Below are 12899 nucleotides of genomic sequence, written 5' to 3'. Positions count from 1 at the left end.
AGCGGTTAACCGTCCACGTTTACAGGAGGCTAAAAGGTTCCACTTCTACTTTCTTAGACAAAAGTGCTTTCATAGCACAAATCTTCTCCTGTTGTGCCAGAAACCTGGGAATTACATCACAGAGTTACTGTTTTAGAAAGTCACCTTTCAAACATTGGTGAACTCTGGGAAGGCAGGTTTTGGAAAAATCTAGTTTTTAGGAGGAGAAAATGACAGTGTCAAAACAGGCAAAATCATCCGGAGAACCTGGGGGTTAGAGAAGCTGTTTGGGTGAAGGGGGCAGGGAAAGACTTTGCAGCAGGGGAAGGGGTGAGGGGGGGTCTTGGGTGAAGAGAGGGGTTCCCAACGGGAAGGCGTGAGGCAGCCAACTTTGCTGTTTTGCTTCATGATGGTTTCTTTCAAAGTGTCATTTAGAGAGTAAAGCATTTGTTGAATATAAAAACTTTTTTATCCTTTTGGAATCAGACATCCGTGGTAATCATTTCATAACACATGTATCAAAACATGTTGTACACTTTAACTAGATGCAATTTTTATTTGTCAATTACACCACAATAAAGCTGGAACAAAGGGAGACTGGGCTTCCCTATTCGTGAAACTGGGGATTTCTCTGGTCAGTGGGGTTCAGAGGAATTCACCATATTCTACATCCTCTCTGTTTTCATGTATGTTTGAAGTTTTCTATAATAATAAGTTAAATACATAACAGAAGAGCAGGGTTTGGGGATGCAAGGGGGCCCTAGGTACTGCCATGTCGCAGCACGTTAGAGCAAATCTCCACAGAGCCCAGTCTCAAAAGGTATCCCTGTCCACTGAGACACCAGGCCCAGGGGGGACAACTCTGGCCTACTAATCTCTACTAATCTCTTGCTTCTGGAAGCCTCATCTTCTACTTCCAAAAGGGATTGTGACTCAAACACTTAGGCATCATGAGCTCCAGTTTCTTTTGGAACTGAGTCAGGCAGACCAGCAGTTAATTCCAAAGATGTGCCCCCAGTGGCACATCCCATACCATGCGGCTGGGGAGGGTAGGCTGGCTTTGCCGCGGTCCCTTCCTCCTACTGTAATATTTCTGTTGGACAAAGCTACTGCGAGCCTGACAGAGAAAACCTGCGAATGACAGTATGTCCCACCCCACAGAATGCAGTCTTCTCACTCCCATTGGTTCCCAGTGTTACCAGTTAGAAATTAAAAATTCACACACACGCATGCACCCTTCCGAAAGGCAGTGAAGAGTTAGGAATGCTGAATCCCAGGCATGTGCTCTGGGTTGTCGGTTACAAACCTGAGCAGAAAGCAACAAAAACAGAAAAGTTTGGTGCTTAAAAGCTCTGCCACTTGTAAACGAAAATATGCAATAAAGTAATTAGCACCTCTACATTTTATAAAATTTCAATTGTGAGACAGAACTATAGCTTCACAATTTAGACAAAATTCTGTTTTTCAGCTACCACTTCCCCACCCTTTGCTACCCGTGGGCAAGTTACTTAACTTTCTAGATAAAAAAAATGAGCATAACAATACTCATCTCTTGTGATTATTTTGAAAATCTAGTAAAATGACATCTATAGTCAAAACAGTAACGGTGGAAGAGTTGGGACAGTAGGAGCACTACCAAATCGCCTCCCCCTTGTTTTTTAACCTAGTGACAAAACTCCATATATTAATATATCACTTCTACTGTATTATTGGCATTCTTTTGGGGGAGGGTTACACTGAAAAAAATTTAAAACATCCTTTCATGCCGAAATTTCACATAAAAGATCAAAGTATGCAAAAAATATATATAACTAGCCACTTCCTATTTCATGCAATGATATACATGATAGAAAGTTTATAGTTTGCAAAACATAAAATACATGATTTTTAGCTTGTGAGATAAGTTGTGCATTTCTAAAGGCCATGACCAGCACAGCTGCTCCCTAAGCAAAACCAAACAAGACTGGATAACACATAGTCCTGCTCCCTTCTAAGTCTTGGATTCGACACCTTGTCAGTACTCAGGCCGGTGCTGAGCATTTTTCCAACTACATGGTCTCCCACACCCCATTTCACCCTGCTTCCCTGACAACTGTTTGTTTCAAAACAGACAGACATTCCCTCTCTGGGTAAAGTCTAAACTGACTGCAATTCTGTGTCTGTCCTTTACACTTTCAGGACTGATGAGACTCTCCAACACCCAAAATACTGATACCATTTTTTAAGTCTTAAAACTCTTACATGAGAACAATTCCTTTCTTTTAATTTTATAAATGATAAAATAGAAAAAGGGAAACTATTTTGGAGTTAAATTCTCCATTCAGCATGTTAAGATGAAACAAATCCAACTTTTTTTCAGTAATCCTTACCAATTTTCAAACAGTGTCGCTCAGTGAAGCTATCAAGGACCATTCTGGTTGCAGAAGGATCTACGCCATAGACTTGAGCACAACACCATAAATAATGCCTTGCAGCTTTTCACTTCCTGCGAATGCATAACTTATCTCACTAGCTAAAAGACATCCATTCCATGGCGCCAAGTCTCCGGGCTCCTGTTCCAGCAAGTAAACCAATGGAAACACTACATTCACACCTACTGGCGGAGTTCCAGTGGAATACCAAGGTGAGAGTTCTCCAGGAAGAAGACCAAAGCCACCAACAGTTCGAGGGTTTCAACTCGTCTAGTGTAGGCGAGTTTTAATCACCGCAGACAGTCCCATAACTCCACTGCTGCCCCCAGGAGTCCCTGCTTCAGCTCCGCGCTGCGCCCCCCAGGTCCGGTCCCCTGTCCCCTCCCCTAGTGTCATGCCACCCCCACACCTACATCTCTACCCTTCATTCTTCCATTGAATAGCAAGCCCTCAGTCTAAACCCAACTCACCCTCCTAGTTTCCCAAATGAAGAGGAAAGGCATTAAAGATAAGGGTATAAATGAGTAGATGTCAGTTTTATGGCTTGTTCTTGTACAGAACTGGTCAAGGGCCTTGAATGTAATGATGCCATAACGGTAACAGGCTTTATCAGGTTGAACCTTTCAAAAACTACAATTTTTGGAAAAAAATACTGTACCAAGAATTTCATATGGTTCAACCTAATACATATGTATTATCTCAAAGTCCTAATACAGAGCAATGAAATTACCTACATTCTAGTAACTATTCACAACCTGTTTGAATGTGAAGTGACCTAAAGGACTCCCTAGGACTTCAGAAGACAGGCTTTCTTAATTTACAATAGCAATTATAACTGGCTGTTTAAGACTCAAACACAGCTTCATATTAAACACCGTTTTCACTCCCCCAGAACAATCTCATAGTCACCCTGTCCTCACAAGCATTAAAAAATGAGTTTTTCCCAAGCATGCCTTTTCATTAATGAAAAATTCCTATAATAAGAATGTGTTTTCAACACACAATGATTTCTAAGGGCCATGACCAGCGCAGTTGCTCCCCAGCAAAAATAAACAAGACCGGACAACTCAAAGTCCTGCTCCCTTCTAAGTCTCGGAAGTGATGGCACCTATCAGTACTCAGGCCGGTTCCGCCCCAGGACCGCACACGTCCTCAGAATCGCCTGCACCCAGTCTGCATTTTCCAGTGCCGCTACTCATGCTTTATATACGAAAACACAAAATTGAAATTTATAATTACCTGAATCATAAGTGAATTTTGAATTTTCTTTATTAAATGGATAAAGATTTTTGATCTGGAAGAAAAAGTCATTTAAATCAAATTTAGGTTACCAAAACCTTGTTCATTAACATGGTGATGCATTTTATTATAATTTCAATAAAAGTACACGTATGATTTTTTTGAACTCCCAAATCTCTAAATTCCAAATTATTTTATTTTTAAATTAAGCTTAAAATTTTTATTACACTACGTTTCTTTCAGAAATACATTCTACAAATGGGAGTGCACACTGACCAGGCCCAGTGTGGGCCCGGGGGCACCGAGACAGATGCCTCCCAGCTAGAAACCTGAGGAAGAGGAGGAGGAGGAGGAGGAGCTGCGGAGAGAGAGGAGGAGCTGTGGAGGAGGAGCTGCGGAAGGGGAGCTGCAGAGGGGGAGGAGGGGCTGTGGAAGAGGAGGGCCTGTGGAGGAAGAGGGGCTGAGAAGAGGGAGGAGGAGCTAAGGAGGAGGAGGAGGCACTGAGGAGGGGGAGGAGGAGCTGTGGAGGAGTCGGGCTGTGGAGGGGGAGGGCTGGCTCAGAAAGCACCTGTGGGAGTGGAAGAGCAGAGGGCTGGGAGCACAGGCTTAGCCCCCAGCCACTGTAAGCGGCCCTCCTGAAGCAACAGGAATCACAGAGGGACTTGAAGCTGGGAGCACTGTGGCCAGGCTTGTGTTTCACAAAGATCACTCTTGCCAGCATCATGCAGAAAATCCTGCAGACAAGCATGGTCTGCAGAGAGTGACAAAGCACAAGGCCACCACCAAAGTCCAGGCAGGAAGCACAGAGAGCCTGTGGCACTAAAGCACAGAGTGGAAGAAAGGGCAGGGTCCAGAGGACATTTGGGGCAGGTTCCTCAAGAGGTGACAGAGAAGGAGGCCTCAGGATGGCACTCAGGTTCCTGGCTGGGCGCCAGGGAGGAAGACATCTCCTGGTCAGGAAGCCATGCAGGAGGGGCAGTGAGGAACAGTCTTTCTCACCAGCCTGGTTGCGCTGGGCACCCCTCTGGGCTTCACCCTGACCTCTGTCCCCTGAACCCACTGAAAGCTCTGTCACTGTCCCTGCCACCCATCAGGCATAATACATGTCTGTCACATGAATAAAAGAATGGACAGTCAGGCTGTGCTCCCTTATGTTTTGCTCTTCAATAGGTAAGATCGCCCTTAGTTTCTGATCTAAAAAACTGTGGGGAGGGATGGGGGGCGTGCGTGCGACACATGTTCCCTGACTTCTTTAGAAAGACCAATGTCTTGCCCTCAAGATTTTCCTTCCTTTGAAATTTCTTGAGCATAGTAGCTAGCTCACTTCACCCTCATCTCTGCTTTCTGTTCTTTCTGGAGGAATCAGTACCGTTCCCAGGGAAACGGCGGTACAGTCCAGACTGTCCTCCAACGTATTCCGTGTCAACTCCTCTGCTCATCACAGCGGCGCCCGCCCACGCCAGATCCGCGGTTCTGTAGGTGTCCCCAGCTGCGCCACTGCAGCGCCTTCTGACAGCTTCTGACGCTGCATTCATGACATTTCCAGCTAAGTGTTTTATTCCTCTCCCCATCCCATCCTCGAGGAACATCTTACTAGGGGTTCGAGTTTCTTGCCTGGGGCCCAGGGGTTGGGAAGCCCCCTAGAACAAAAAGACGAAAGACAACTCTTTGTCTTAGAACTCCTGTACCTGGCTGTCCACAGCAAATCAAGGGCACGTTTGGAAACACCGTCCCCCTGGGGGCAGAGGTTTCTCAGGGTTTATCCTAGATTATGCCTTTACCCACCGGCCCATCAGCGACTTCTATTGGACATCAAAGGCTACCTAACACCCCAGCCCTCCTTCACGTGGTGGTGACCTGACCTGGACACACAATGTGCCCCTCAGCACTGCAGTTCACTGTCCTGTACCTGACGACACGTCCTGCACATACTTAGCTCTGCATCCAGACACCGTCTCCCGGTGCACATCCAGGCTCTGTTCATGAGCTGTCCGCTACTTGTCAACACCACTGTTTTGAGGTTTAAGTCCAGGGGCTCTAATGGTGAGAACCTGTCTGCTGAATTGGATTTATACCACAGCCTGTGCTGGAACAACATGGGCTTATTTAATACTGTTATAATCCCTCCTGATCACTCTCAAATGAATGCCTTCCTCACCACTGCTGCCACAGCCTCTAACCTGTTTGCTTGGGGCCCCCAGCAGGGGCCCTCACCCACCCTGATCTCTTCTGCAAACAATACCCCACGTGAATGTGTCTCTTCCGAGCTCAAAGCCTGCAGATCTCTGCTCTGCTTGGAGGATGAAGCCCACGCTCACCCCGGCACCCCTGAGCCCTATGTCCTGGCCCAGTTACCAACCCAATTTTCTCTCTAAACTTGCATCTTTAGCTTCAGTGAAGCCCGTCTCCTCTTTGCACCCCCGCCATCCCTCCATCGCACCTTGAGCAGCAGGCAGATCCCAGACCCGGGGGGCTTCCCTCATCTCTTTGGCTGGGTGAGGAGGTCCCACGAAATAACGGAGGTGAGGGTGCTGTGAGAGTGCTGAAGGGTTACGTAAACACATTACTGTTATGCCATCACACTTCCCATACACACGCGCCCCAAGAACCCAAGACAGGCTGTTCACGCTACCTCTCTAGCCAGGGGTGCTCCGTTTCTCTCCTCCCCACTCAGCTCATGTGGACTTATTACTGAAGTTAAGGCCCATCCCAAGCTCTACTTCCTTATAAAGCTGTTATATCATTATTCTCACCCACCATGATTTTCCTCATTTGACCTTTATAGAATAAGTATCTGCAGCTTAATATAAAAGAGTTTCTTATGCCCTTTCTAAGTGTCTGAATGTGTCCATCCAATCTAAAGCACATCAGCAAAGGGGGGAAGTTGTTTAATAGGCCCAGAGTTCCAGTCTGGGTCGATGGAAGAGTTTGGGAGGTGCACAGTGGGGCTGGCCGGGCAATAATATGAATGTATCAAGGTCACTGACTTGTACACTAAAATGGTATATTTTGTGTTATGTATATTTTACCACAATAAAAAAAAGCCCATCAAAGCCATGAGGGGGCAAATCTTATGCTTCTTTGACCTCGCAAGTCCAAGTGTGGTACTGATTACTATCACAGCACCTGATACAATGAATTAGATTTGCTGCACAGGACAATAATACTTGAACGTCTGCAGATCATTTTACAGTGCATAAAGCTGCTTCAGCATAAACCAGCTTAACCATCTGATCCTGCAAAACCCTGTCACAGGTATTTATCGGTATTTTCTAGATGGACACATGGAACCTTGAACGGTTTAGTGACTTGATTATGGTCAGAGAGCACCAGGCTGGGCTGTCATCTGGGTCTCACGAATCCGAGAGATTTTCACAAACTTTTTATTCACTGTTCACCTTGTTGGAACTGTTAATGCCTTTTCTCCAGGAAAAATTCATGCACAGACATATTTCCTTGTGCAGGGCAAGGGCCCTTCACCTTAGCCTCTAAGCAGCAGCTGCTCTCAAGGGGCACTCACAGGGTGACTCTGGGGCTCTCAGCTCTCTGTTTAATCCCAACCCTGCGGGCAGCTGTTCCCACATACGAATCTTTCCATGTGCCTGACCCCACAGGACAACATTGTATCCTGGATGACAGGACTGGCGGGAGGTGCTCCAAGGTGAATGGTGAATTAGTCCATCTATAAACTGTGAATATGCAGAAGAACTTCAATTTCCTTAGGGACGATGAAGCCAGACAGAACTCTGAATGCAGAACAAATGAAGGACTCTTATGCTCCCTGCAACTGGGAGAGACGCTTATCCATCATCTTGCCTTACACAGGTTAGGCCCCTGCGTACGGCAAGGCCCCTTTCTGCACCGAAAAGTGAGCGGCTTCCTTAAAAGGCCTGCGCCTGCCCCGCAGGGGGGAGGACACTGCCCTGTGCTTGGGGAGATAGTGCACATATTCAGCATTGCTGTCCTGACGAGTCACCTCCTGATTAGGCTGCAGTGGAATTGGAGGCTGAATGTGTTCCTTGGTTCCAGGACAAGCTTGCTTCTAAACACTGAAGCTCTAGAAGTTTCTAAGGTGCCCTGAAAAGAGCCAAAACTATGTGAATACAAATATTCCTACTCATTTACTAAACAGCCCTGGGAGAGAAGGGGAGTGCTTGAAAACGCCTGTACCTTTTCATGCCGAATGCAACATCCTCTGAATTGCCTCCTTTTGGAAAAAGCACTACACTTCCTCAAAAAATTGAAAATAGGTGCCACATGATCCAGAAAGTTCACCTCTGGGTATAAAACCAAAACAATTTGAAAGCTCGGTCACAAAGCGATATTGGCATACCCATGCTCACAGCAGCACCATTCACAATAGCCAAAGGATGGAAGCACCCCAATGCCCGTCACCCAGTGAATGGATAAACACAATGTGCAACATTATTCATCCTTAAAAAGGAAGGAAATTCTAACACATGCTACCACATGAAAGAACTGTACAAACACTATGCTCAGTAAAGTAAGCCAGTCACAGAAGGAGAAATACTGCAGGATTCCACTCATCTGAGGCATCCAGAGGAGTTAAAACTCATAGAGACAAAGTACAGTGGTGGTTGCCCGGGGCTGGGAGAAGGGAGAATGGAAAACTATCATTGAATGGCTATAAGAGTTGAGCAAGATAAAGACTTCTGCAGGTGGTAACACAACAAAGTGAATGTACTTTTGACACCACTGAACTTAGAAATGGTTAAGATGCTAAATTTTGTTATGTGAATTTACCACAATTTTTTAAAAACCTCTCATGAAAAAAACAAAGCACTACATTTTTACTAAGTCCTTCTATAGCCAGGATCACCACAGTGCAGGAGACTCTGCACTGCGGCTATAATTAGGCACCACGTCCGCTCCGACGCTGCGGACGTCACTGTGTGCTCCCTGCATCTGTTGACAGATCTCATACCCAGCATATCACTGAAATGGCAAGTGTGGAGAAGGTGGCCCACAATAGAAACAATGGCATTTGCTCCTCACCCGGTTCCAGCGGTTTGTCTCATAGGACGCAAATAGAGGCCATGGCTCTGGCTGCGCTGACCTCAGAGCTCAGTGTGATTTCACGGGCCTGAGTGGTTCCACACCAAAAGTGGAAATATCTTCAGGGCTGTTCAGGCCTGCGTCCTAATGCAGTGTGCTAGTGTGTTTCCCCCGCTGGCGTCTACATACAACTATCTAAGAAGAAAAGTCAATTCTCATTTTAAACATTTTAGTATTATCTTGAACTAGGATCAGGAAGTACAACTGTTTTTTAATGACACGCTCCACATGCTATATAATTATAATATTCACACTGGAAGCCAAAACCTAAAATAACACAAAGCCATTATATCCAAAAATATTATGAATACATTAAAAATTTAAATATATCAGAAGATATATGTCAATGGGGTCTGTGGAAACTGACATTAGCTCTGTTCTGCTATTACTTTAAAAAATCAACAGAGGCCATTGTGATTACACTGTTACTTCCAAAAATTATTAGATGACTATCTGCCCCATTCGTAGCTATTTTACTGTTCCTCCTATGGGGAAAAAAAAGCAATCTTTGAAACAGACTTATAAGTTTTTTTAATCCATGACAAATATAATAATGAAAATTGAGAAAAAAAATTTTTAAAGAAATGCTCACTGCTGAAAATTAAAGTTATTTTTTAACTCTTTGCTGATTAGTGACACATTAGCGAGTCCAGATGACACCTAAATAACCCTCGGGCCAGGGGTTTCCCTCACAGCAAGTCAATAAACGTGGCGGAAGGTTTGAAATGTTATTTTCCTTTGTAGACTCAACTTCTACTTATCACTCCCATTCTCTTGTTTCCAAGAAGGTAGGGTTGTTGGAAGTCTTAGGAAACTCAGATGGGAAATGAAATGTAGCTGAATCGAAGCTTTAAAATAATAATAATAATAATAATAATAATAATAATAATAATAATAATAAATGGTATTTTAAGAGAGGGTAGACAACAAAAGAGAAATCCTTACATAAAAATAACTCTTGGATATTTGATAATTATCCAAATACAGGACCTCACTTCTTCCAGTTAAGATTTTGTTGGGAGGAAAGTATGGGATGTGTTTTCCAATCATCTACTAATTCACCACACACTGTTACGTGATCACCCACAGTGGCAGCTACACGCAGCACTTCCCATGCACACGTAAGGTTATCAGCTTAAAAGCAGGACCTAAGAAGGGAATCCACTCTGCCCTGCCCCCAGATAGGGGGAAACACAGGGCATTCTGCTTTACCATGGCCCCGTGTCATGAGGCTGGGTGAGCAGGTCTGTGCTGGCAGGCCTGACCCAGCCAAACTCTTGCCAGTCAAGCAGGAGGTGAATTTATCCTCCTGGTGAGCATCCCTGCTGGTTCCAGCCAAGGGGATCAGGAAGAAACCCTGAAGAGTGGAATGTTCCACTGGGCCCAGAGAGTGCCAACCAGGATGGCATGAAGCTCTCAGGGCTGGCTCAGTCCCTCGTCCTGTGCACTTACCTCAGTGACCCATAAATAGAGTGTGGATAATCATTACTTTATCGTGAATATCCATTGTTCACACGGCAACCCCTCTAAGGAGCCCAAGACAGTTAAGAAACGGTTTTCAATGACTGTTTGGGGTAGCTCCGTGCACACCACAGGGCCAGGAGAGTGTAACTCTGTGGCCAAGGTCACAGACTCGGGCGTCTCAGGGTCTGGTCAGACGCAAGTCAGAGGAGAAACACTGAACACTGATCGTTTTGTGCTCTCACATCACGCGCGCGCGCACGCACACGACACCTGGCTTCATGCCTGTGGTGGACCTGGTCCCCTCTCTAAGCGGCGCCCAGCTGAGAGGACCCGGGGCAGCACGACTCCTCCCGCTCATCGCCGCGGCCGGCGACAGACACACGGGGTGACACAGACACGCGAGGATGGACACGCACGCCCACCGACCTTCCGCTGCTGCTTCTCCCAGGCGGGGTCCAGCAGCAGGTCGCGGTCCCATTCCTCCTCCTGGATCATGTACTCGTCTTCATCGTACACGTAGTTGTACTGCACGCCGGGCTCGACCTGGTTCATGGTGCTGGGTGTATGGGGGCTGGACGGCGGACTCGGACTGACAAGCGAACGGCGGGAGATGCGGAGACGCGGCGGAGCGCGGGCGCGGGCAGAGACGCTGCTCCGTGGGACGGCGGGCCGGGCGCTGGGTCGCGGGGAAGCACCAGCTCGAGCCCAGAACTGCTCCTCTCGGCTTAATACCTGCGCTCCGTCACGTGGCCGCGCACCCCGCCCCCGCCACGCCCGTTCACGCCCTGGCCACGCCTGCGCCACGCCCACGCCGCTAGGAGCGGCAGCAGGTGGGCTGGGGCGCAAGGGCTCCCGGCCGCTCCAGGACCCTGGTCCAGCTACCCGCTACCACCGCTACCACCGCTGCCCCGACCCCTCCGTCGCGATCTGAGTCCCCACCCCGCCCACCTGCTCCCTCCAGCTCCGACTGCGGCGGCGGCTGGATTCGTGTGGGCCTGGGTGAGTACCCTGATGGGTGGGTGTACATGGGCCAGGAGGGACCCCCATAGCCTGGGTCCCTGACCAACCCCCAACGTGTCCGTGTTTTTGTGCATCGTTTGCATACTCACGGTTTCCATATCTTTGCACGTATTCCTTAGCTATCACGCAAAATACATATGCTCCTAAAAAGTAACGTTGAAGAGCTACAGAATCTTCTTTATTCTTCCCCTTCTCTACATCCTAACCTGGGGAAATCAAGGCATGGGACTTAGACCAACCATATTAAAAGGTCAGGAACCAAAACCACAAGTAGTGTCAGCTCTCACCTGCCAGTCATAAATTTAAGAGAACTGACAATGGAGGACAAGCAACTTCGTGTTATATGTCCACGCTGCCCTGACCTGTCACCCTTAGCCTTCTCACCCCCATGGTTCTGGTTCGCGCTCCCCTATCAGTTAGCCCCTGAAGGAACCAAGGTTAGGTCTCTTGGGACGAGCAGTTTGAAAATTTTTACCGCATTTATTACGCACCTACTGTGACCTAAACACTGCATCTTTCAGTGATGCGTTTCAAGGTGAAAGTGGGCCTGGATTTATCATTGTTCCTTCAAATTTTTAATCCCTTAGTTTTTTTTTTTTTAAGCTTTCTGCAAAAAGACTTTGGCAAGTTAGCAAATATACTGCATTAACATTTTTGAAAAGCATGCACACTAGAATGTGAACTCCACAAGGGCTGGGACTTTGCCTTGCTCACAGCTGTAGTGCCAGCAATTAGAAGTGTGCCTATTTCATACCAGGTGCTCAAATACTTGGTGAAGGAACATGTATCCTTGGAAACAGTGACTGGGCTAATTTGCTTGGATTTAAATTTAAATTTTAAAGTTTCTATTTTAGATTGAAATCATACTCTCTGAACAAGTTTATCAGTCCATTTTCACTATTAGAAACTGAATCATCAATTCTAAAATGTGTTCATCTTAGTCATCAGAATGAACTGTGGAAACTTCAGGTTTCAGATGAAATGCGGAAAAAGCACCAGATGTTCCATCCTACATAAAACAGCTAAAATGCCAAGGGGATATTAATGAAACAAAGATTTTCGAGACATTGGTCATAAGGCAAAGAAGGAAGATGATCCCTGAGAAGCAGAAAATAAACAACATGACCACTACAATTGTCCCAGCTTGTCTCCTGGAGAAGGTTTTCCAACATGCGATACGGTAGAGGACCAATGTGGCCAGAATTTGCAAGACCAGTTACAGAAGAGGAGAGAGCTGCAAAAAGCGAACTCGGGAGATTTGCAGAGGGGCTCAGTGAATGCAGGGGAGAAGGATACTTGAGACCAACCAAGTAAAGGGCACCCAAGAGGATTAAAAGAAATGATCCTTGGAACTCATAAAGAACCAGAAATACTTCTTGTTTCCATTAGCCAGAGTGGAGAAGTTCATAATTCACAGAGCATCAGGTAGAGTATTCGGATGTGGGAGAAATTAGTCCTAATGTGAATAATGTACCGGTCTTGCCTGAAAAAGCTGAAGAGCAAGATGTGAAAAGATCAAACTGTTTCCAAGTCACTTATCTATGTTCCAGAGCAAAACTCAAAAATATCTACAGGAATACAAAAACATTCAATATTTAACAAGGTAAAATTTGCAATTTCTAGCACCTAATAAATATTACCAGGTGTGCAAAGAAGCAGGAAAGTATGATCCATAAAGAAAACAATCAATCAATCAATCAAAATGGACAC

At 46.1% G+C, this 12899-nt stretch overlaps 1 protein-coding gene across 1 annotated transcript in view; it reads right to left on the bottom strand.

Annotated features, from left to right (window-relative positions):
- ACTN2 (actinin alpha 2) overlaps positions 1-10887 on the bottom strand; it is a 65219-nt gene extending 54332 nt beyond the window's left edge. Inside the window, exon 1 of the mRNA XM_053667896.1 lies at positions 10596-10887. Within this exon, the coding sequence (XP_053523871.1) occupies positions 10596-10721 (126 nt within the window). The 5' untranslated portion in view covers positions 10722-10887. The remainder of the gene's footprint in view (positions 1-10595) is intronic.
- Between the last annotated feature and the right edge of the window lie 2012 nt (positions 10888-12899).

The sequence above is a fragment of the Artibeus jamaicensis genome, unplaced genomic scaffold (genome assembly GCF_021234435.1).
Source record: "Artibeus jamaicensis isolate MK-2021 breed Jamaican fruit bat unplaced genomic scaffold, CSHL_Jam_final contig_473, whole genome shotgun sequence".
NCBI classification, from domain to species: domain Eukaryota; kingdom Metazoa; phylum Chordata; class Mammalia; order Chiroptera; family Phyllostomidae; genus Artibeus; species Artibeus jamaicensis.
The sequence above is the reverse complement of the archived record's forward strand: the minus strand, read 5'-3'. Positions and strand labels throughout refer to the sequence as shown.